Raw genomic sequence first — 25,490 nt, 5'->3', positions numbered from 1 at the left:
TAGCCATCTGTGTATTTACTGTGACAGTCTGAACGGTCTGTGCACATCTGGATTGTTTCCTTATTGGATTTAATCAAAAGTGGCAGAAAAAACGAGAAAGCGACCCATGTCCTTCATCCTGTCCTCCCTACGGCCGGGAGAAAACTTCAGTGCTGTGAACACCGCCAACCAAACGCCATTCACCTCTGTTGTTTTAGGGTGGGGATACTTCAAAGCCTAGTCTAAAAAAACAAAAACGTCAAGAGAGAAGTGAAAGAATGTGTTCTTTATTGACCCTTTTTCATTTGCTAATCCTGCCACAAACACTGTGAACAAAAACTCATGGCATCATGTTACTTTAGGCCTCATGTGGGTGTTCCTAACATTCTGCTATGTAGTGACAGCCCAGCAGCAGTGTGCTGCAGACCACACCTCCCTTGACCTGCTGCTCTATAACGGCAAGCTGTCTGTGGGTCTCTGATTTAATGAATTACTATAGCAGATCGCATCTCATTCACTGGCATATCCGAACAACGACCGTGGGACTGAACTACATTGCTCTGAAGCATCTTTGACTAACTGCCATTGGTTTGTATCAACATGGATTTCTTACAGCTGTCAGGTAAGACCAGTTTGATGGCACTTAATGTGAATTAACCACACATATGATGTTTCCAACTAAGTAGTGCATCGATTTAAAGCCTTTTAAAAAACATATTACAGTAAGCAGAGTTGGTTGGTTGTTGTTTTTGCTTATACAACGTTGTACTTCTATCCATTTGAATAATATGCAAAATGTTTAAGAGATAAATGAAAGTATGGACAGAGGGCTGGATGGATAGGTAGCTATATGTATGGATGGATGGATGGGTAGATGAATAGATAGCTACATGGATGTATGGATGGGTAGATAAATAGATGGATACATTGATGGATGGATAGATGGATAGATAGCTACATGGATGGATTGATGGATAGATAAATGGATGGATGAATGGAAGTTGATTAAAAAAAAAGGCAGAACAGCATGCTGGCTTGGATACTGAAAAATGCGACCAGATGGAGTAAAACATCCAGGTATTTTTGTAATACTGCATTTGACATAGTATGCATTAGGACACACTAAATATTTTTCTGGCATACTTAATAGTATGGTAGTATGGGTATTGGAACGCAAAAATAATGTTGCCTAAAAAAAAGTTTTAATGCCTAAATCTTATTGGATAGTTTTAAAGTGTTTTTGTTTTGTTTGTTTTCATTTACAACATTAACCGTGTGTTTAAAACTGTTGACAACTACAACCCTAAACTGGGAAAATATGTCTCAAAACATAACTGATAATGCAGTTTAGGTATATGGGAACGTAATGGGTTGCTCAAAGAAGAAAGAGACTGTTGTCAAGTTAGTTGATTGGTATCCATCCATCCATCCATCCATTTTCATCCGCTTATCCGGGGCCGGGTCGCGGGGGCAGCAAGCTAAGGAGGGTCCTCCAGACGTCTCTCCCCAGCAACACTTTCCAGCTCCTCCTGGGGGACCCCGAGGCGTTCCCAGGCCAGACGAGATATATAATCCCTCCAGCGTGTTCTGGGTCTACCCCGGGGCCTCTTACCAGTTGGACGTGCCTGGAAAACCTCTAAAGGGAGGCGTCCAGGGGGCATCCTGATCAGATGCCCGAACCACCTCAGCTGGCCCCTTTCGACGTGAAGGAGCAGCAGCTCTACTCCGAGCTCCCTCCGGATGTCTGAGCTCCTCACCCTATCTCTAAGGCTGAGCCCAGCCACCCTACGAAGGAAGCTCATTTCGGCCGCTTGTATTTGCGATCTCATTCTTTCGGTCACTACCCAAAGCTCATGACCATAGGTGAGGGTTGGAACGTAGATGGACTGGTAAATCGAGAGCTTTGCCTTACGGCTCAGCTCCTTCTTCACCAGAACGGTCCGGTACAACGCCCGCATCACTGCTGACGCTGCACCGAACCGCCTGTCCCTCTCCCGTTCCATTTTACCCTCACTCGTGAATAAGATCCCGAGATACTTGAACTCCCTCGCTTGGGGCAGTGACTCACTCCCAACCCAGAGGGTGCAATCCACCGTTTTCCAGAAGAGAACCATGGCCTCAGACTTGGAGGTACTGACTCTCATCCCGACCGCTTCACACTCGGCTGTGAACCGCCCCAGTGCGTGCTGAAGGTCCCGTTCTGAAGGAGCCAACAGAACCACATCATCTGCAAAAAGCAGGGATGTGATTCTGAGGTCCCCAAACCGGAAACTCTCCTCCCCCCGGCTGCGCCTTGAAATCCTATCCATGAAAATCACAAACAGGTTTGGTGACAATGGGCAGCCCTGGCGGAGGCCAACACGCACTGGGAACAAGCTTGACTTTGTGCCGAGTATTCGGACACAGCTCTCACTTTGGTCATACAAGGACCGAATGGCTCGTAGTAACGAGTTGATTGGTATAGCACATTTAAAAGTATGATCTGCCTCATTATATATTCATATACAGATCAGATATGAACATTCCCACAGACTTCAGCAGTTTGTTTGCTGACAGCATGTCTGTTTTGTGCTTTCAGACAGAATCATTGGCGAGACAGCTGGGAGGGACAAAGAGCACGACTCCGCAGCAGTAAAAGACAGAGGACAGACACCTGCTGACTTCAGCCGCATCTACAGCAAAGGTGAGAGCTCGGGCCGTCCAGACTCATGTACGGTCCTGCTGCCAGTCAGGACTTAGAGGCTTCCTTCATCTTCTTCTAAGTTCATATTAACCGACCCAATCAAGCTGTGAATTGTTTCTGGACATTCCCGTCTTCAAGCAATTCTGTTATTTTGGGTGAAATCAGAGGATGACTTAACTAAATTATCCTTCAGTGACACTGACAGACAAAATAAGTATTCAAATAAATAAATCAGACAATAGTTGATCAACCTGTATTGTCCCCATAGTATGAAGTTCTCTACTCAATTTTGAATCCATTATTTTTTTTATAAATTGCATCCAGCTAACATGTTGCAATGTGCCAGACACACTTATTAAAATTGTTTCCTTGTTATGTTGATATGAAATCCAATCGGGGTGGTATTACATTGCAGAAAAAACAAATGGGAAATTAGTATTATATGATTTCTAGGAGACAGTGTGGTTTTAACACCACAGTGAATTTATTGAAAACCAATTGATAAATGCTTTTCCAGTTTTGTCTGTGTCAGCAGTACGTGTAAGTAAGATGCCTTATGTCCTGCCAGGCCAGCTTTGTCTAGCTTCTGAGGGCCAAATAGACTCTTTTACAGACAACGTCACCATAAATATGCTCATGTTGGCAACGGAATGTCCAGTCGTTGCTTGTATGGCTGTCCGAATCGTAAATTCCAACAGCGACTTTCAGCCGAATGAGTCCGTCATTGCTCGAAGTAACTTGCGTGAATGGTTGGCGTAGAAAAACAGAAACCATAAAAACAGAAGTAGAACGGATATTAAGGTTTTTTTCCTTGGTCATTTGACTAGTTCAAAAGAAAATGGCGATTGTTGTGAATTGATATGGTGAACAGTGGGACTGCCCGTAAAGTTAGAAGCCTGGAAGAGAGCGGATGCACCGCCAGACACGCATGGCCGGCTAGTTAATTAGGCAGCTTGTCCTTCTCCAAAGCGGCGTGGAGTGAGGCTGAGGGACCTTTAGACCAAACGCTGTCGCTGGTAAACAGCTCGCTGATCACTTCTTTTTTTGTAACCAGTGTAGCATTAAAGCATGGTGGAATTAACAAGCTAGCTACACTTTAATGCTACGCTGCTCACTCATGCGGCAATAGTAATGTGCTTTCCTACACTGTGACAAGAGTATGTGAATGAAGTTGTTGAATTTAACACATTTTCTCTGTCTATGCTTCTTACATTACTACTCGTTTTAGAACTAACTTTAAAAACCTCACCTCAGGGACTCCGCGACTTGCAGTAAGTCTGTTTAGTTATACTGAAGTGAGCCCGCTACAATGGCCGTAATGGCAACGCTTGGAAATGTCCGTTGCTTTGACCTTACTGCTATGATGAATAAAATCGGAATGTCCGTTTTTTATTTCTATGTAATAAACACAGATGAGTCTGTATTTAAAATTGATTGAAGACGCATACAGCTGAGAGTCACCAGTTAAAATGATCACTTGTAAAATTGAAACATGAGCGCTGCCAGCCATTTAATGTGTCAAAGATGCTTGTGTCTTTAACGCCAATTTTAAAATCACACCTTAACTTAAAAGCCTTCCTGTACATGACCATGGAATAAGTAGTTGGAGGTATCTAGTGACTTGTATGCTCGTTAATTCTCGCCTGTGTACTGTTACACACTAGGTTTCTACACCAAATACATGTATTTATCTGGCCACTAAATTTTGCGACACTTGCTAATGTATTCTAGTTTGCATTTGCCTTGTTTGGTGGTTAATCCTCTTGCATAGCTTTATAAATTGCAAAATGCATTCTGCTGACAAACTGTGTGCTCACAGGTAGGTGCCTCATTATTCAACAAGTTGTGACGTGTCTACATTTTCCTTGATAAGGCAGTACGTATGTATGTGCATGTGTATGTGTTCAGACCTGCTGCCAGCTCCAGGTGGTGACGAGATGACCAGAGGGTTTCTGCAGGAGTTGGTTAACATCCTGTTGGGTTATATCAGCAAGTCGAGTCAGCGGAGCTCCAAGGTACTCAACTGTTTCTATAGGCGAACAACATGTGTAGCACTGCTGTTTTAATCCTGTATAGCATCTCAGCACTCTGCTCAATGACATTCAAACCCCTTCAGTCTCTCTGCTAGGCAGCGAATAGTAAGCAAATAGAAAATAAAGCATACAAGTGATGGGAGATTTCATTATGAGATTAAGTACTTACAGACCTGATGCACACATGTATATTCCATCAGTACTATGTCGCAGATCAAAAAGATCGCAAGGAGTACAAGTTGTTATTAACTCTTCACCTAAAGAGAGAACAGATTTGGATTTAAAGATCCAAAGCATTTTCACGGTCAGAGAAATTCACAAAACCTTTTGAAATATCCAGAAGCTCTGCTAGCTCAGATCAGAAAGCATTTAAAACTATAAAGAGAATAGAAATGATGCTAACAAATGTGCCAATATTTATCTAAAAGTTGTGTAACTTTGCAATCATTGTCATGGAGATTTAATGGGTTATTCTTGCTCTTACACTTCCCAATTCCACGATAGCTTGCCCTGTAAGTTTAGTTAGCAATGTCCGCGTTGTCCTGCAAAAGCCAAAATTTTAACCTTGTTGATTATTATTGAAGGATGGTCATCCAGCTCAGGTCTTTGATCTGGAAAAGCTGAGCAGATTGTAGGAGGGGGAAAAGTTTAGACTAAGGAGGAAACTGAGGAGGTGGCTGAGAAGAACTTGGGTAGCCAGTGGTGGGGCCACTTGAGACACTGGGTTGGTCTCTATGGTTGCAGTGATGGCTGTCAGAGACATGGTCTGGATTAGTGAAGTGCATTTTAACATGGGGAACTATGGGGATTGACTCACTTTTGGAGCCAGCTTCAATTGCTCATTTGAGTAACTGTAGTTTTTAGCACTTGAGCGCTGGCTGCATTATTCAGCACCAGAGGTTGCCGCTCTGCACTTCAAAGGGCAGACTTTCAAGCGTGCTGTGTACAATGTTTTGATGGCTCCATCGTCACCCCCTCCACCCAGGGAATCATCCTCGACCCCACCCTCTCTTTCCTACCCCACGCCAACCACATCACCAAAACTGCCTTCTTTCACCTCAGGAACATTGCACGCCTCCGGCCCTCCCTGTCCTCTGCCACCACCGAAATTCTCATCCATGCCCTCATAACCTCCAGACTCGACTACTGCAACAGCATCCTCTATGGCTCTCCCAACAAAATCCTCAATAAACTCCAATATGTTCAGAACTCTGCCTCTTGACTGCTCACCTCCACCTGCCGCTATGAACACATCACCCCGGTCCTACGCAACCTCCACTGGCTCCCGGTCAAATACAGGATAGACTTTAAAATATTACTCACCACCTACAAAGCCCTCAACAACCTGGCCCCTCCCTACCTTTCAGACCTCCTCCCCCTCCACTCCCCAACCCGTTGCCTCAGGTCCGCCGGCGCAAACACTCTGAAGACCATCAGGACCAAGCGTGACCTGGGGTGACTGGGCCTTCTCTGTTGCTGCACCCTCCTTCTGGAACGCCCTCCCCATCCACATCCGTCAGGCTCCCACCCTATCATCATTCAAACAAGCCTTCAAAACCCACCTCTTCAAACTTGCCTTCACCTGCTAACCCCTGCTCCCTTTCCCTCCCTACATGACTCCGCACAGCTTCTCCAGTTTTCTTTTTTACTAAAATGTTCTGTTTGTTTGTTTTGTTTGCTCCTTTGTGTTCTTTTTTGTTTTGTTTGTCTTCGCCCTATGTAAAGCGTATTTGAGTACCTAGAAAAATGCTATATAAAATTAAAGTATTATTATTATTATTATGGTGATCGTAGTTACTATTAACTTCTGCAGTACAGTAGCCTAATTGGCAAATAGCTCGCAGGCAATAAGCCCCACTTGGCATCAAATTAGTGTGATCAGATTTTTTTGGCAAAGCACTTTGGGCATGTGTGCAGTATTGTTATTATTAAATATGAGAAACAGGAAAATTACATAATGGAAAAATACTGCTCACTGTGTTTTAGGTCCTGGACTTCCACCATCCTCACCAGCTAAAGGAGGGACTGGAGTGCTTCAGTCTGGACCTGCCTGACCAACCAGAAACTCTGGAGCAGTTACTAGTGGACTGTAGAGACACACTTAAGTACGGTGTCCGTACAGGTGTGTGTGAGAGTCATTAATGTAGGGGTGCAAGGGGTTCTCATAGACTCCTTTATATCTGACTTAAAGGTTGAAGGCACTTCAGCATTGCCACCCTGGAGTTTGCTGCCTGTACATGACAACATAAATAGCGTGTTGTTTTTTTTACTTGTTATAACAGCATGACGCACTGCTAAAGTAGCAGTTTGCTCACCTTATACTTATTTGAGATACGTCTTTGAAGTTCTGTAGCTATTCTCTTTGGAGTTCTACTACTCAGTACCCTCAGCTCTTGGAATAGGAATGTGATTTCATATTCAGACGTGCCAGGTGCGTCACTCAAGCAGGGCTTTGCAGATCAGTATCTTCCATTTCAAAGTTTAGGTAGGCCACAAAGTAAATCCTTAACCTATGACCTCTGACTTTTGTTTTTCTAGGCCATCCCCGTTTCTTGAACCAGCTGTCTACAGGTCTGGATGTGGTTGGTGTAGCAGGCGAGTGGTTAACCTCTACAGCCAACACTAACATGTAAGATATTTTCATCAGTGGGGGAAAGTATTCAAGTTGTTTACTTTTGAAGAACTAAAAAGTTCTGAATATGTTCTTAACATAGAAATATAATAGGAGTAGAAATGGACATTGAACTGATTCCTGTGTTCATTTGACTAGTAAAACAGAAAATGGCAATTGTTAGTTTTTATGATGACAACACACGTCAGTGAGGGATAACGTGTGGTCGCAGCTGGAGGAGAGAGCAAAGCAGCTACAGAGACGGATGGCAGGCTAGTTAGCTAGGTAGCTTTTCTTTTCCACAGCGACGGGGAGTGAGGCGGAGGGATCGTTAGACTTAGGGCTGCAGCTGGAATTAGCAAACTAGTTAGCTAACAAGCTGTCAATTCCACCATGCTTTAACGCTACACTGGTTACAGAAAACGAGCCAAAAAAGTTGTCACACAGCAATGTGCTATCCTACACTGTGACAAGAGTGTGTGGATGAAGCAAAAAAGTTGTAAAATTTTACTCCTCCACTCTGGCTCTATAAGCTTCTTAACGTTACTGCTCTACTGCTTCTTTTGTTTGTCACTCTAAAACCTCACCTCTGTAAGTCTGTGTCCTGCCTTTAGTCGGTTTAGTTGTACGGAAGTCAGCCTACTACAATTGTCACAATATCAATGGTACACATAAAAATGTCTGTGTTAACCACGGACTGTATAAAATATGAAAGAAGTCTCTGTGACGTCACCCCTAGGTTTCTTAAAAGCCTTTGAGAAGCTCAAAGTGGACGGCTCAGGCAAGTAAAAAACACAACCTAACTCCCGGCTATTCCAAAAAGGGTCAAAGAGGTGGATCGTCGGTGGAGCTGAGACAACAGCCACCTTTCACCAAAGCGGCCACGCCCCTAATTATCTCTTACTTTAAGCCTTAATATAATTTAAACGGGTGAGTTTTATAAAAAATTCACCCCAGGTAAAGTTGTCATGGATATTAGTTATAAAGCCCAAAACCTTTTTTTTCTACCAGGCTGTAAACATTTTTATTTCTGTTGTAAAGTTGAGCATTTTAACATGGGGGTCGATGGGGATTGGCCTCGCGTTTTTGAGCAAACCTTAAATGGCCATTTGTGGAGCAGCAGTTTTTGACACTTAAGCGTTGGCTTCATTTTCCAGCACCAGTGGTTGCTGCTTGGTTTAAAACTGCCACTGGATGCATCTCAGCAGTGGTTCACTCTTACTACCTAGGTGTATGCTACCTAATCATATACTGAAGATCTTGAAAGTGTTAACTATGCAAAGTATCCTCGACTGTTGAACATTTTTAAAGAAGTGCTTTTTCTCATACAACTTTAATCTTTGCAATTCAGAATTCTAAACATATGTCTGCAAGAAGCCATTTATAATGTGAATTATTTTTCTTTTACAAAATAATACAATAAAAAAAAATCCTTTTACCAGGTTTACGTATGAAGTGTCCCCTGTTTTCATTCTCATGGAGGAGATTGTTCTGAAGAAGATGCAAAGCATTGTGGGATGGTCTGACGAGGAGGGAGACGGAATCTTCTGTCCAGGTAATACATGCAAGGAAGGTACGACAGAAGCATATGGATGATGTTTAAAGTGAAACTGAACATCTCTAGATACAAAAGGTTGAGTCGCCTTTATCTCTATTTAGTTCAATTTAAACAGCAGTTTAACTATTATGTATTACCACTATTCTCAGTATGTTAACGGAGGAAGTTACAAATGATAACATTGTACCTTCCAAAATTCTATTGTATCAACATACAGTTTATAGTTTATACTTAATAGTATTAGGATAAAGTTTGGCGCTGAGACAAAAAACAAACAAATAAACCAGCACAAACAAAGAGCAACTTGTCCATAAACTGTGCATTCTGTTTCCTGAAGGAGGCACAATATCCAACCTGTACAGCATCCTGGTGGCCAGATATCACTTCTACCCAGAGGTGAAGACCAGAGGGATGGGAGTCCTGCCTCAGCTGGCCCTCTTCACTTCAGAACACGTAATCACACCTCACACACCAGCCTCCGATACAGTAGAGTTTGCGAGTCTATGCACTGATCCGATATCACATTAACATATATCATTTAACAGCTTATTTATGCTACTCAGGAACAACAAAACGTTTCCCTCGCTACCCGATACGTACATCTTGCAGGCTGTAGTCTGCAAGAAAGAAAACCATGCTTTGAACAAGGGGAGAATCCAAGGGAGCTAGGGGGACTGTTATGCCAGAGAACACAACTACTACCATTGCCCTTCTGCCTGCAAAACGTTCAGATGGTATTCTTTTTGAGAGTCTGTAAGTGGACAGACCCAGTCACCATTGTATCCTTAAATATAATTGGTTTCAGTGCCAACATTCTTTGATTGGCACTGCGCCTCTGCAACTCTTAACAGAGAGGAGAAGGAAGTGACATGGCTCACTCCTTAGCTACTGCCATCATCAGCTTTAGGAAAAACAATGTGTTTGATTCAGAATGATATTGATTAAGTCTTTAAATACGTTTAAATTCATCTGGATGCAGTCTGATGAAGGTAGATGAACATACATTGCAACTAAAAACAAACTGGGACACATTTGGAATGTTTACAATTCAGATTCACAAAATCACATGCATTACCATCTTGGTTTCAAAACGAGGCTTGGTTAGGCAGCCCGGTGCTTTACTCTATAACGCCGGAGAGATCTCTTTACGAACAACTATGTCATTTTACTTCTGTGGCCCCGGTTGAACTAGATGGAGTGCTGTTAAAGTAAAACCTCCTACGGTTTTCCAAAGTTCCAGGTAAGACATTAACTAGTCCTCCAAGGCTAGGTATTAGCTAGCATTAACTTTAGCTGTGTTACAGTGATAGCTAGCTAGCTATGTTTCTGGTGGAACCCATTGGAAAAGGTGGATTACACAGAATAACGTTACCTAAGATTGCTGGGTCCCCAAAAACTATGAGCTACCATTGGTTAAGTGTGTTGTTGAAATAATGAGCAGGTTAACTTGGGTTTTTAACTGTATGTTATGGCTAAAATGTTAGCGAGCTAGCATTGATGCATCAACCACCTGAGTGTATAATACCATGTCACTGAACCGGGCAGCAACCTCCGGTGCTGAAAAGTGAAGCCAATGTGGAAGTGCCCTAAACTTGCATTCTTCAACCAACGGCCATCAGGGGCCGACACCTCTGGTTGTATAGAAGTCAATGAGAAAATGACTCAATTGATTTATTACCTCAGTAAACATTGTAAACATGAGTTTATGGTCTCAATCTCTAGTTGCAAGTCTTCTTCAAAACAGCATGATGTTCATTTAGTAAATTAAGCAGAGTAAGCTTTAAGAAGGGGTTTCCTTGTGATTGACAGGCCAATTTCGCTACATGAGCTGTTTTTGGCTTCTCAACATCACTCCTCTGTAGTCCTAATATGGTCAGTTTACATAAGCTTGTGGCAAAAAATCAAGATGGCGGCAGCCAAAATGCTGAATTCAAGGCTCAAAACTGCTGTCTACAAACCATCGGGTCACCACTACATCCACTTCTATAAGTATAAATATAGTCAATGCACTGAACTAATTATATTCTGCCAACCAACCCTGTGTTATTTAAAAAGTTTAATAACATTTATGGAAAAACCTATCTGCCATGGTTGCAGGTGACCTGAATTGTTAACCTGCCACAGCCAACATTTGACTTGCAAATTCAATTCCCTGACTAAAATGCTACTTACTATCTTCTAATGTAAACGGTCGTCCTACCAACTTGTGGCCCTGCAAACCCCAGAGGTTTACTTTTTGCCATATCTCACAGGTCATTCCACTTTTTCACGAATTTGTCAATCAATTGTTGTATGTTTTACAATAATTAGTAAAATCCCATTATATTGGGGTCCTTGGGGTAATAGGCAAACTAACTGTAACTTTCTTGAAAAAAATAATAGTGTGTTTTCCTTCCATCAGATGACATTAATTACATAACTTATTTCTTCTCAAAACATTATTAGTTCACATTGTTTTATGATGGTTGTTTCTTCCAGTAGTTTCTTCTTGTCAGTTGTCATTTTAAATATTTTGGTAGTATAAGGGTTGACAAAAGTCATGTTTCTGGTGCTTATTTCCGATGCTGTTTTCTATGGACATGATGCAGCTAAAGACCTAGCCACCACATCAAGCTAATCCTTATTGTCACTGGTTGCAGAGCTTAGACGATGCTGATCAGCTGGGAATATATAAACTACGAATAAATGGCAGCATAAAACATCATTCCTCATTACGTCGAGACAAGTTTTCCACATGCAGGCTAGCTAACTAGCCTGCCATCCGTCTCTGTAGCTGCTTTGCTCTCTCCTCCAGCTGCGACCACACGTTATCCCTCACTGACGTGTGTTGTCATCATAAAAACTAACAATTGCCATTTTCTGTTTTACTAGTCAAATGAACACAGGAATCAGTTCAATGTCCATTTCTACTCCTATTATATTTCTATGTTAAGAACATATTAAGAACTTTTTAGTTCTTCAAAAGTAAACAACTTGAATACTTTCCCCCACTGATGAAAATATCTTACATGTTAGTGTTGGCTGTAGAGGTTAACCACTCGCCTGCTACACCAACCACATCCAGACCTGTAGACAGCTGGTTCAAGAAACGGGGATGGCCTAGAAAAACAAAAGTCAGAGGTCATAGGTTAAGGATTTACTTTGTGGCCTACCTAAACTTTGAAATGGAAGACCGTTGCATGCCAAGAAGGAATGTGAAATTAAGAAACAACCGGTTCCTTACGCAATGACAGGTTAAATGTTCCACAACTCTGTTTTTATGGCTTTTTAAACTACAGCTGAAAACATGGTAGGATGGAGTCAAGTCAGTCAATAAACTCTTAGACTATCATACTGTACAGAATTACCTGTAAAGGCAAGTTTATCACTTTTATGGTATTTTGACAAGGTAATGGCAGATAGAAGTTTTACTTATTAGTCACATTTTTGTCCGCCATTAATATCCATCTTGTGATACCATAATCTCTCAGGGACAATAGACAGCTTCCCCAGGAGGTGTAGCAATGCAGGAAATTGCTCTTCTAAGGATTAATTTTGAGCGGACCATTAGAAGAACATAACAATACCATACTTTTGACTCAAGTAACTTTGACTCATGACCACTTTGGGGTCTTTAAACCAAGTCTGGAAGGTGCATATGTCTGAACCTAAATCCAAACAAAACTGCCTCTCCATCTTTTCATTGATTTGCTGTTGTATTGCTGTGTTTACTTATTTTAACCTACCTCAGGCAGGTAGAGGCTACCTATTTACATATAAGTTGCTTTGTATAAGGCATCTACCAAATGCATACACGCATATGTATTGTTATTAAACTTGCAAATTGGGAAAAGAGAAGGCCTGCCTTTGTTATTTAGAGTGACATTGCAATTGTTAAAATAGAGTTCTTATTCACTGTAGACTGGCAACATTCCTTCCCTGGAATAAACAAATAAGAGACAAATTCATGAAAATGTCTAAACACAATAACGTGGTTAATATTCAAAAAAGTGATTCAGGAGTCATAGAATGTTGTGATTAATGAAGTAATTTCCCAAGCACATGCATACAAATTCATTAATGTCAAAATGCATTAAAATGGTCATAGTCATATGACATAATCTGTGTCTACTCAGAACAATTTTCATTTTTTAGGCTGCTGTAGCTACACCTTCTCTTCAAAAGAGTTGGTAAGAAGTGTTAGCAATAGTAAAGGTGAAGTTTCTGCTTCATGTCTGCCCACAAGTTGGCTTCAAAGTACAGTCTCTGTAATGGAAGTCACACCAGTTTGCTCCTGTAAAACCCATTTGTTCTAGCGTTTGAAATCCATACTCATGTCCTCTTTGAATGAGAAGAATGAACTGCCATCTAGATCTTGCGTGACATAAGGAGTATTTAACCAAGCATTTTTATGTGGGCATTTAATTCCCAAAAGTCCACAATCTTAAAATTAATCTTGAATTTGTGGCACTGAAGGGAGAGTCTTCAATCCTAAACCCTGGTCATGATCTAATGTGTGGAGTAACCCAATTGCATGCGTGGAACGTCATTGGCCAGCTTTTCAGTTGCACGTCACTTCTTTGATGACAGGATTTCCAGCTGAAAGGTCCAACAGAAAATACAGGGATTAAATAATGTTAGTATTTGAAATTTGTATATTCAGTTTTATATGCAAAATATTTATTATGATGGAAGGTGGATGGTAACACAGATGGTAACACAGAGACTGGCATATGCCATGGTGTATATGCGTACCAGAATACTTTAGTTCAGGAAATCCAGTCCATTTAAAAGGATGTTGGTGTCATTCGCTTGCGTTCCCTGATGCTGATACGGCTTCACTGTAGTTTATTTCAGGTTCAGCTAAAAACAAAGTCCTGAATGCGTCCGGCGAACTACAGCAGAATTTGGGAAAATATTAAGGGTGTGACTCCAGAATTGGACTGAGAACTCTTGTTCTCACCATAGCCCTAACTAGATGAACAAGCCCTAAACACTTAAGATGAGCCCGACTACCTGAACTGTTTAGGGTGGCTCGCTCATTGTCATGGATGGAAATGCTCTAGCCATCACTGTAAAGTCAAGACATCATGTCTTAATGTTAGTCGTCAGCTAGTTGGTACAAAACTGATACTGCTATGCTCATAAGTGGTTTTACTAGCTGAGTTAGCTGACATGCCCAGGTGATCACTGTTATGTTAACCACAGACAGAGCAGGCTTAATAACAATGGCTATATCAGTAAAAACAAATTTTACATATAAGTGAGCAATAGCTATGGCAATTTTTTTAGCTAATAAAGTGATGCAGGGCTGACTTATTTTTGTAGGTCCACCCTGTAAAGTTAGCATCGCACCGGTTCCCTCAAAGAAAAGCAAATGTGATTTTTACATTGGATTTTGGATTATTGCAGAAAATAAGATCAGGAGCAAACACAAGTATATGATACTCGCACATTTTTGTTGAGCAAGGTATTCTTTATTCACCACTTTTATGATTTTTGAAGCGTGAATGCAATCTTCACAAGCTAACGTGACTGTGAAGGCGTACTATTTGGCCGCAACGCGATATACTGATAACCAATACCTCATCTGACTGCACCCGAGATAAGTTAATACTTGTTTAAGGAAAAGTCCTAACCGATTACATTCAGAATTTTCTGGAGCTGATGTTGGAAGTAACTCACGAGTGAGCCACCTCTCTTATTATCTCTGTTAAGAGTTACACATGTGAGGCTCCGATCATACAAGTAGAGCACTCAAACCAATTAAAATCAGGGATACAATGTTAACCGGGTCTGCCCCCTGACTTTCAAAAAGAATACCACTCACGAGGGAGCAAGTGAAAGTTTCTTGAGGTACAAGTGGTAGTACAAGACATGAAGGGCTGGGGCTAGCTGGTTCAACACAACACATACAGTCAGGCTCTTCTTATGTTGATAATCTTAGTTCATTTTTTTAAAACCAAAATTCTGGCCACATTTTACACACACACCTTTAATGCTCATGAAATGCATTTATATGGATGGTTCCAGGACAAAGGTTTCATAAAACATCTCTTTGAGTTAGGCCTTCATAAAGCCTGTAGCACTGAGTACACCAAGCTATTATCTCCCCCCAAAAATGACAGCATCTCAGATACAGTAACCTTTGTTAACACATGCTACTTGATCTCTGGAGATATGAGCACCTGGGGACTTCTTAGAACCAAACAATGCAGCCACTGCTGTCAGCTGAATGAAACTTGACCTGTTAGCAGTGTCCTTGAATTGAAAACAAATGAAGATGACTGGCTGTCTTTTCACAGAGTCACTACTCAGTAAAGAAGTCTGCAGCGGTGCTGGGGATGGGCACTGAGAATGTGTTCATGGTGAAATGTGATGAAAGGTGAGTATGTTTAAAGTACACAAACATGTTTGTAATAGTCAATGTGATGCAGGACAATGGAAATGTTTGCTCACCTGTTGCAGCTTTGTATGTATCTGTGTGTGATTCTTTGGGGTAAATTTTTCCATGCAGTGGGCTAGTTGACTGTAGCCTATACGACATGTTTATGGCATAGTTAATATGTAGTATATGCTTAAATGTAAAATACATTGTACTATTTACTGTTCAAACATAGATCATTGTTCCTGACTATTGTGCATAGAGTATGATGATTGGAGTATTTTAGAGTGCATGTAGAAGGCAGGCTGCTGTCAGGGGTTTGTATATGCTTTATATACACTATGCATTAATAATGGCTGTTTACTGAATTTGTGTCCCCTTTGGTCCTTTAAGAGGGAAAATGATTCCTGCTGAGCTTGAGGCGTCCATTGTTGTCGCCAAAGAAAAGGTATTACATTACATTACATTACAGTCATTTAGCAGACGCTTTTATCCAAAGCGACTTACAGGAAGTGTATTCAACATAGGTATTCAAGAGAACTACTAGTCACCAGAAGTCATAAGTGCATCTCCTTTCTTAAACAAGCATCTTAAAGCATAAACCAGAGCAAAAGTATAGTGCAGAGGCAAGTTACTACGAAAAAGGTATGAATGAAAGGCAACGAATGTCAGAAAAAATATTCCTGTATGTATAGTTTTAATGAGAAAATATTAAATGTGTTTAAAATACCCTATCTCACAGTACTAAGATGTTATTTAAGATTTCTGATTCTTGGTCAAAACCTCATCCCTGAATTCAACTGAGATGTGTTAAATATGATGCAGTCACAGTTGATGCTGGAACAAACACTGAAGCACATACATACTGTTTGATGAGACCAACCTCATCTCTCTCCAGGGTTTGGTTCCATTCTATGTGAGTGCGACATCAGGCACTACGGTGTACGGAGCCTTCGATCCTCTCAATGCCATAGCTGACATCTGCCATAAACACACACTGTGGATGCATGTTGATGTAAGGCGCCTCTCTATCTCTTTTTCTCAAAACACACACACACACACACACACACACACACACACACACACACACACACACACACACACACACACACACACACACACACACACACACATAAAGTGAACTCAGTATAGTGCCTATCTCAACCAGGTGTGTCTCCCTCTCCCCTCCTAAACAAAGAAGAATCTCACTCAATTGTCCCTCCCGCCTCCCTAACAGTCAAGATGGAGGCATAGATAAAAAACAAAAAAACATTATTAATCTTGTATTTTGGTCACTTAAGTGGATCATAACATATCGGGTGTGGAATTAATCTGCAGATCTTCTGGTTCAAAATTGAGACCAAAATGTTCGATGGATGTCAGTTTTGGAGCCAAAACAAAAGCCAAAATGTTGCCTGCAGGAGACTAGGTTGCCAGAAATGCCTTTTGCTACTAAAGCAGTTGTTGATCTGAGCTCAGGGTCAACTCAGCTCAGGGTGACCTCACCTGCTGCCCCTACCAGGCGGTTAAGTGAATTGAGCAGTAAACAGTCAATGGATTTATATCACACTATGTCCAACTTTGTCATCTTATTTCACAAACTACAACTTAATTGTTTAAAGATTTGGAGGATTCAGATCACATTGAGTTGGAATTTTACTCAGTCTACAAGCTACTAATGTAAAAACTAATAAAACTAATAATATAAATACTGCTTTACTCAAAGTCCATCATAATGTTAGAGTAGTGTTTTTAGTAATCCAACGGAATTATCTGTTGAAAATCTGATGACTCCGACAACCTAGGAATGGGGTGCAAAGACATTTCCTGGAAATGACTCAGACAGCTAGTTTGGGAGAAATTATCCAAAAACCTGATTCATGCAACCCCATACAAGTGTTGCAACTGTTATGACTAGTGTCACCACAGGAAAAACAGGACTCACAGGCATGACCCAGAGAACAGTGATAAAACAGGTTGCACATTGTTTAAACCTGTTATTTGGTCAGATCACATTGAGGAATTTTACTCAGTCTACAAGTTTTAATGACAGCTGGTAAAACTAATAATATATTTATTTCATCCAAAGTCCATCATACTGAATCCAACGGAATTACCTGTTGATTTGGTCAGGAAATGACTCAGACAGCTAGTTTGTGGAGAAATTATCCAAAAACCTGATTTATGCAACCCCATACAAGTGTTGCAACTGTTATGAACCCAGAGAACAGGATAAGGTGCAATAAAACAGGTTCGGTACACAGCTGGTGTACTGAACCTGTTATTTGGTCAGGTAATCAGGCAAACAGTCAATCAAGGGCGAGGCAAAACAATGTCAAAAGAATCAGGCAGAGAGCATGAAAAGTGATGTAGGAGACCAGGGAGTGGTCGTCGGGAGACCTTGTTGTTGTAAACATGGTATGGCTCACCAGGGCCCTCCTTCTCACTGGCGAGCATGGTCAATTACTGTGCATGTAGACATGTAGTGACCCAAATGGGTGCATTAGATGCACCTGCCATCACGCAGGCATTGCTGCCGCTTCTTCGGAGTAAGCCTGGCTCTACAAAGCTTCATAAGTTCCTCCGGTGCAGTAGAGGCTTCGGGGAGTAGAGGAAGAAGGACGAGAAGCAGAGTTCCACAAAGGAGACTGGCTTTCTGTATTCTACCCCCTCTGGACGCATGGACCCTCTCCGGCTCTCTCCTTTCTCTCTCCAACAGACGGATGTCGATCACGATGGGGAGAGCGATGAATGAGTCCACGTCCGAGGGAAGCTCTAATGGTGCGATAGATCCTTGACTCCGGAAAGCTGCCACTCGGCCAGGAGCAGTGAGATCAAAAAATGTATTGAAAGTCTCAATAAAAAAGGACAGCAAATGACAGTCAGGGCAGTCTCTGGCCCACTCCGCCGAGGACCAGGCCTCATTTCTGCCTGAGAGGTGGGTGATAAAATAGGCTACCTTGGCACGATTATTGAGGAAGGAGGAAGCCTGTATCTCAAAATGGAGACCACATTGCACCAGAAGCAACCGACAGCTCCCAGAACATCCGGAGAACCATTCTGGTCTGGAGAGATGAGGAGCGGAGCCTGGAGAGAACACTGTAGACATCGGACAGGCGCTTGAGCCAAGGCCGGAACCGAAAAAGCACTGTGTCTCGTCTCAGCAGTAGGACTGGAAGCAAGAGCGGCTGCTGCAGAACAAGGATCAAGATGTACTATTTGGACTACAATCAGACATCAAACGGAAACCAGAACACGTCTTATTTTGTCGCCTACAGATTCTGTTTATTAATATTATGGAAGGCTTGGCCCCCTTAAACACAATTTGCACATTGGATGGTGGGTGATGGGTGGGAATCCAGTGTGGGATCATGTCCACAGTGTATCCTCCTGTCTACAGTCTGCATAGGCTTCAAACTTCAGTTGGCGATAATCAAATTACACAAATACTGCAAAATATTGAAGTCATATTACAAAATATGTGGACAAGTATAGACTTGTAGTAGATGGATTATCTAACTGGTGTTTCACACAGACACACACATTCCTGCGTGTTCTTATAGAGCCTATAGTATAATAAATCACTGTCTTTTATGAGTAATCTCTTTTTGAACTCCATCCCTCCAGGCAGCGTGGGGTGGGGGCCTGCTGATGTCAGACAGGCACAGAATGAAACTACATGGCATTGAAAGGTAACTGCATCCATTAACAACCCAACCACTTCACAAAGCATGTCTTTCTTTTCTCTCAGGATTTCTGTGGGACACCACTATACAAATCACTGTAAATTCAGCTTGAATATTAAAGGAAAGCATGTTGACAACTGACATTATATGCCATTAAATGGGGCCATTGTTGTAGCAAAGCTATTTGCTACTGTGTTTGGAGTGTTGTATAACTGTATCTCAATCCGTTATCTGTGTGTATCTGTGCGTAATCAGATTTCTAAATGTGTACAGGATTCCGCAGATGTGTATTCAGAAACCATGTGTAGTCAGTCAGTGTTGAATTGCTAAATTTGAAATACTTGTTTTCCAGAGCCTGGTCTGTAACATGGAATCCTCACAAGATGATGGGCGTCCCTCTGCAGTGCTCTGTCGTACTAGTCAAAAAGAGAGTAAGACATTATCCTCTCGTCTTCAATTCGGGTTTGCATCACAAAAAAATTGCTTCGCCTTTGGTGCTAACAAGAACCCTTGTATATTGCAAGGGTTTCATCTAGAACCATCCCAGTGGGATATACCAAGGACTCTTTTATAGGTTTTATATAGAACCCAAAAGGGCTGTGGAGGATTTGGTGCAGCAACTCACATCATGGTTCAAAATCTAAATTTTCTGCGTGTGTGGGTTGGTTCTTACCCTCGAGGCATGCTACTGTTGACATATAACTGAGAACTGGAAGTCCAATTTAAACTGACTGATTTTTTTATATTAGAGAGGAGAACCTCTGTGAAGATTTTCCTTATTTGTGTGATGATCCAACCTGATTTCAAAATTGGCTAAACATTTTTATCTCCTATAGTCTGAGCCTGGCTTAAAGGTTGTCCATGTATGATCCCCAGCTGTATCTTGTATGACTGTCTAATGCTTCTTTCCTCCGCAGGGTCTCTTACAGGAGTGTAATGATTACGGGGCTGAGTACCTTTTCCAGACAGACAAAACCTACGATGTGAGCTATGATACTGGAGATAAGACCATCCAGTGTGGTCGACATGTTGATGTCTTTAAACTTTGGCTCATGTGGAAGGCAAAGGTATTGATGTAGAGTATCAGTGTAACCTCCTATTATCACTTGCTATGCTTTGAACCAGATTGAATGTGATCTTCTGTTGGGACTTTACTTCCAAGGGGTTCTTCACTAAACCCTTTCACTTTCTGTCTTTATCTGCCTTCACACAAACTAATTTACAGACCGAGTTGGTGGTTAAGGTCTCACTGATGCCAGGATGTAACAAACCTATTTGGGATTTTGATGACTAGCTGCATATCTCCATCCTGGTTCAGTTCTATGCAATGTGGAAAAGGGCTTAAGCAGGTTAAATACATTGTCATCAGAAGGGATAAAGAATCAGCTTACACTGAGGTTGGTTTCAGTGATGGCAAAATGAATTAGCTCTTCATATTTTCTTTAAAATGTGAATTTGACCATTCCATTCCAGACTGGCATCCCTGGCAGGAGCAGGGTCAAAACACACACAAACATAAATAAAGAGCAACCAGAATCCTCTGCTTTTATTGTCCCCTGAGAATTGCTCAAGTTTGTGTGTACTTGTGTGAGTGTGTGAGCGTGCATCTTTGTGTCTGTCCACGGCTAATCTTGCATTCTGCTGCATCTTACCTGCATACTATTTTTGTTGGCCAATGTGTGTGGTTATGGCTGCATGCTTAAGAACATCTGAGTGTTGCAGTGACTCACACTTTCTCACAACACTTGTATTGCCTGTTTAACACTGTTTTGATCGACTGCTGACTGCACATTCACTTCTCTTACCTGCCTGAGCGGCTGCGATGCACTCTGCTCAGTGATCCACTATGCTGCGGCTAGAGACACAGCAGGTGACAACAGTTTGCTCAGTTTATTGTTTTAGACGGTGTGCTTGGCTAACAGCTAACGGTACAACCAGTACACGCAACCTCCGGTTTACATGCGAAAAAATAGACACTAGACCTAGATTAATGTTAAATTAGACATTTGTTGTGTGAGACATGCACGTAATAAACACGTCTGATACGATTGCGGTCTAGACGGGGGGACCTAGCTAACTGAGGGTTGCATTTACTCAATCAAATGACCGGATTGTTTCACAAGTAGCCAGTTTAAAAGCTACATTTAACAATAGTCGGGGGGTTTGGAGATTTCATTTCAACCAATGCGTTCTGCCTCTTTTGTTCTCCACATGGACTATTGTTTACCTGCATCAAACCAAAGCCTTAAAATCGGTTTGTCAATACTACTTAGACTACAAAAAAGAGATCACAATGCTTTCGATGCCAAAACCTTGTCTGGTTGCCTTTAGATTCTACATGTGGATGCAGAATCTGTTTATAGATATTATAACCTCAGTGGCATTTTGGTCTCAATTGCTACTTTCAAGTCCTTAGCAAGCATGATGTTAATTTAGTAAATTGTAAATTGCAACAACCAGAATTCCAACCACAAGGCTTCAACCGGGCAGTCCCCATACCCATGGGCACCGTCACAGTGACTATGTCCATTTCTTATATAGAGTCTATGATTGGTACTCAATTGCAACCTGATAACAGATATTAATCAAATGTAGGCCACCCTCTCCAGAGGCATGATCAAAACATAATTTTTTTCTAGTGAAGTCGATAAATAAGTAAACATCCTATTCTTTTGAAGGACTAACATTACAGCAGAAAAAAATAACCACAAAGAAATTTTAAAGGTGAAGTGCACTCCTCCATGTTACACTACCTGTGAGAGCAGAAAGACTAAACACAAGTGAACAAGCATTTTTCAACATCGCAAGTTCACTGCTCATAAAAATGTTGATCAGATGAGCGAGAGGAAATTACATATTGAAAGTGGAGAAAGTAGGCTCCACACCAGTGTTTCTACTATGTGATATTTATTTTTACATTATTGGGGGCTGCTTTGTTTTACAGTTTCTTCATTTTTCACTGAGTAGTTTCAATCGAACCCCTTTAAAAGACTTTGTGCTAAGATTTCTCCATGACTTTCTGCAGACACTTACTGTGTCTCTCTCTCGTCTTTATCTCTCTCACTCACTCACTCTCTTTCCCAGGGCTCTGAGGGCTTCGGATCTCAGGTGAACAAATGCTTAGAGAACGCTGAGTATCTGTATGATCAACTGCAGAGGAGGACTGACTTTGAACTGGTCTTGGAAAACAAAGTAAGGCTGGTTGTCACAGGCTAATTTACCTTTTGATCAAACTGTGTGACATGTTCAAATTATTATGTATTTTATGTTAATAGACATATTGACATCAGATTTTAAAACCGGGATACATTTGATGTCTAGGCTGTTGTAAACAGCATTTCAACGACTACATCTTATAATTTTATTCAAGGTGCGATGTGTAAGATTTGGCCAGAATTTTTGTTTAAAACCATTAATCCTGTCTGCTAATACCACTTGTACTTTGAGAGGCGAGAGTGAGTCACTGTAGCGTCCAGTCTCAGGGCAACATGAGAGGACGAAGAAGTAAAGGGACCCATAGGGCTTCACAATCACTTTGAAGGGTTTGTACAGTGGGGCAAAAAAGTATTTAGTCAGCCACCAATTGTGCAAGTTCTCCCACTTAAAAAGATGAGAGACGCCTGTAATTTTCATCATAGGTACACTTCAACTATGAGAGACAGAATGGGGGGAAAGAATCCAGGAAATCACATTGTAGGATTTTTAATGAATTAATTGGTAAATTCCTCGGTAAAATAAGTATTTGGTCACCTACAAACAAGCAAGATTTCTGGCTCTCACAGACCTGTAACTTCTTCTTTAAGAGGCTCCTCTGTCCTCCACTCGTTACCTGTATTAATGGCACCTGTTTGAACTTGTTATCAGTATAAAAGACACCTGTCCACAACCTCAAACAGTCACACTCCAAACTCCACTATGGCCAAGACCAAAGAGCTGTCAAAGGACACCAGAAACAAAATTGTAGACCTGCACCAGGCTGGGAAGACTGAATCTGCAATAGGTAAGCAGCTTGGTGTGAAGAAATCAACTGTGGGAGCAATTATTAGAAAATGGAAGACATACAAGACCACTGATGATCTCCCTCGATCTGGGGCTCCACGCAAGATCTCACCCCGTGGGGCCAAAATGATCACAAGAACGGTGAACAAAAATCCCAGAACCACACGGGGGGACCTAGTGAATGACCTGCAGAGAGCTGGGACCAAAGTAACAAAGGCTACCATCAGTAACACACTACGCCGCCAGGGACTCAAATCCTGCAGTGCCAGACGTGTCCCCCTGCTTAAGCCAGTACATGTCCAGGCCCGTCTGAAGTTTGCTAGAGAGCATTTGGATGATCCAGAAGAGGATTGGGAGAATGTCATATGGTCAGATGAAACCAAAATAGAACTTTTTGGTAAAAACTCAACTCGTCGTGTTTGGAGGAGAAAGAATGCCGAGTTGCATCCAAAGAACACCATACCTACTGTGAAGCATGGGGGTGGAAACATCATGCTTTGGGGCTGTTTTTCTGCAAGGGGACCAGGACGACTGATCCGTGTAAAGGAAAGAATGAATGGGGCCATGTATCGTGAGATTTTGAGTGAAAACCTCCTTCCATCAGCAAGGGCATTGAAGATGAAACGTGGCTGGGTCTTTCAGCATGACAATGATCCCAAACACACCGCCCGGGCAACGAAGGAGTGGCTTCGTAAGAAGCATTTCAAGGTCCTGGAGTGGCCTAGCCAGTCTCCAGATCTCAACCCCATAGAAAATCTGTGGAGGGAGTTGAAAGTCCGTGTTGCCCAGCGACAGCCCCAAAACATCACTGCTCTAGAGGAGATCTGCATGGAGGAATGGGCCAAAATACCAGCAACAGTGTGTGAAAAGCTTGTGAAGACTTACAGAAAACGTTTGACCTCTGTCATTGCCAACAAAGGTTATATAACAAAGTATTGAGATGAACTTTTGTTATTGACCAAATACTTATTTTCCACCATAATTTGCAAATATATTCTTTAGAAATCAGACAATGTGATTTTCAGGATTTTTTTTTCTCATTTTGTCTCTCATAGTTTAGGTATACCTATGATGAAAATTACAGGCCTCTCATCTTTTTAAGTGGGAGAACTTGCACAATTGGTGGCTGACTAAATACTTTTGCCCCACTGTATGTTTTGATAGTGTGTGTGCCAGAAACGAGAAAACAACAGTTTTTTTTTGTTGGGTCCTCCCCACAGCCAGCAGCAACTCCTGGAGACCTTCAGGTAGCAGATAGCAGTTAGCTCCAATTCAGCCGGCACAAACCCCAGGGACGGGCATCAGATCTCGGAAAACTGCCCCTGGCCACAGCCCGCTGTGACCCCCAATGCTTGGGTTTGTGAAGGCTGAATTTGAGTTGCTAACTGAAGGTCGGTCTCACGGAACAACTGCCTTCCTATCCTCCCGGCAAAGTAGTCTCATGGCGGTGGGGAGGACAAAACAAAAATATGAGTAATAATTCCGTAAGGTAATTCCGAAATGTACATAGGCCGAACAGCCTCCAGTTAGTTCCACAGTAAACACACAGAAAGCTAACGTAAAACAGCCAAAACCCTTAAAAGCTTGCACTGACTAAGATTACCAGGCACTATTGTTATTTGGTCCTGGTTTTTAGTTCAGTGTTTCCTTATCCATTAAAATCACCAATCGATTTTACTGAGCATATTGTTCCTCTGCTCTCACACAGCCGGAGCACAGCAACGTGTGTTTCTGGTACATCCCTCAGAGTCTGAGAGGCCTGCCACCTGGACCGGACAGAGACGCAAAACTCCATCAGGTAAGTACAGAACATCAGTGGTTCCTCTGGACTCGCTCAGTAACGGTCAGGAAAATGGGTGAAAAGAATTTAAAGGAGACTGACTGACTCTTCATGTCTCTGCAGGTGGCTCCTAAGATCAAAGGCAGGATGCTGGAGAAGGGCTCTGTCATGATTGGCTATCAGCCTTTGGGAGACAAAGTCAATTTCTTCAGGTGTGTGTTCTCCAATCCCGCCACACAGACAGAGGATGTCGACTTCCTGCTGGACGAGATCGCCAGTCTGGGCGTTGACCTTTGACATCTGATTTGATTACTTGGTCGAAGGAAATGAGTGCATCCAATAAGACCATGGTTTTACTGTGCCATTAGTCTACATTGTATCCAGCGTGGGTGCACAAGCTTTTGACAATTACTTAAAGGTATGCTCTATAGCCTCTGATTAACATTGCAACTTTTGATCATTTTACAGCCTTGCTATACTACAACATACATCTTAACCCTTATCCAACATTGTTTTCTGCTGGGGTTTAAGGGTCACCTCAATCATGTAAATATCTTTACATCCTGTCAGCAGTCAATAAATTAAATGCTATGAAGAAAAAAAAAAAAAGAAAAAATCCTGCAGGACTGTAATAAGCCTGTTCAATCATTTTATTTAGCCTGAATGAAATGATTGGATGGTCTGATCGCACTCTGCCCGTGCACTCAGTGGCATCAACGGAGTCTTTGTCAAGCTGCTAGCTTGACAGCTGCGATTTCTAATAGCCGTGTTTGTTAACATTTGTTATACTCATTTTG

At 41.8% G+C, this 25,490-nt stretch overlaps 1 protein-coding gene across 1 annotated transcript; it reads left to right on the top strand.

The window, feature by feature from the left end:
• Positions 1-579: 579 nt before the first annotated feature.
• Positions 580-24,990, top strand: gad3 (glutamate decarboxylase 3). Its single transcript, XM_054602168.1, has 16 exons — positions 580-601; positions 2,558-2,662; positions 4,571-4,677; positions 6,682-6,817; positions 7,234-7,324; positions 8,749-8,861; positions 9,202-9,317; positions 15,149-15,228; positions 15,622-15,676; positions 16,127-16,243; positions 18,856-18,920; positions 19,267-19,345; positions 19,832-19,981; positions 21,999-22,106; positions 24,622-24,711; positions 24,817-24,990. The coding sequence occupies exons 1-16, from the start codon at positions 580-582 to the stop codon at positions 24,988-24,990; spliced, it is 1,608 nt and encodes a 535-aa protein (XP_054458143.1).
• The last annotated feature ends 500 nt before the right edge of the window (positions 24,991-25,490 follow it).

Source organism: Anoplopoma fimbria, chromosome 8 (genome assembly GCF_027596085.1).
Source record: "Anoplopoma fimbria isolate UVic2021 breed Golden Eagle Sablefish chromosome 8, Afim_UVic_2022, whole genome shotgun sequence".
Lineage (NCBI taxonomy): Eukaryota > Metazoa > Chordata > Actinopteri > Perciformes > Anoplopomatidae > Anoplopoma > Anoplopoma fimbria.
Note: the sequence above shows the minus strand (reverse complement) of the source record. Positions and strands in the feature narration are given on the sequence as shown.

What these genes read in the sequence shown, in the direction of transcription:
- gad3 (XM_054602168.1), top strand. Translation starts at nt 580, where the DNA reads ATGGATTTCTTACAGCTGTCAG. An exon ending in TCTACAGCCAACACTAACAT is followed by an intron (nt 7,325 to 8,748) that starts GTAAGATATTTT and finishes TCCTTTTACCAG; the next exon opens with GTTTACGTATGAAGTGTCCC. An exon ending in GAGACGCAAAACTCCATCAG is followed by an intron (nt 24,712 to 24,816) that starts GTAAGTACAGAA and finishes ATGTCTCTGCAG; the next exon opens with GTGGCTCCTAAGATCAAAGG.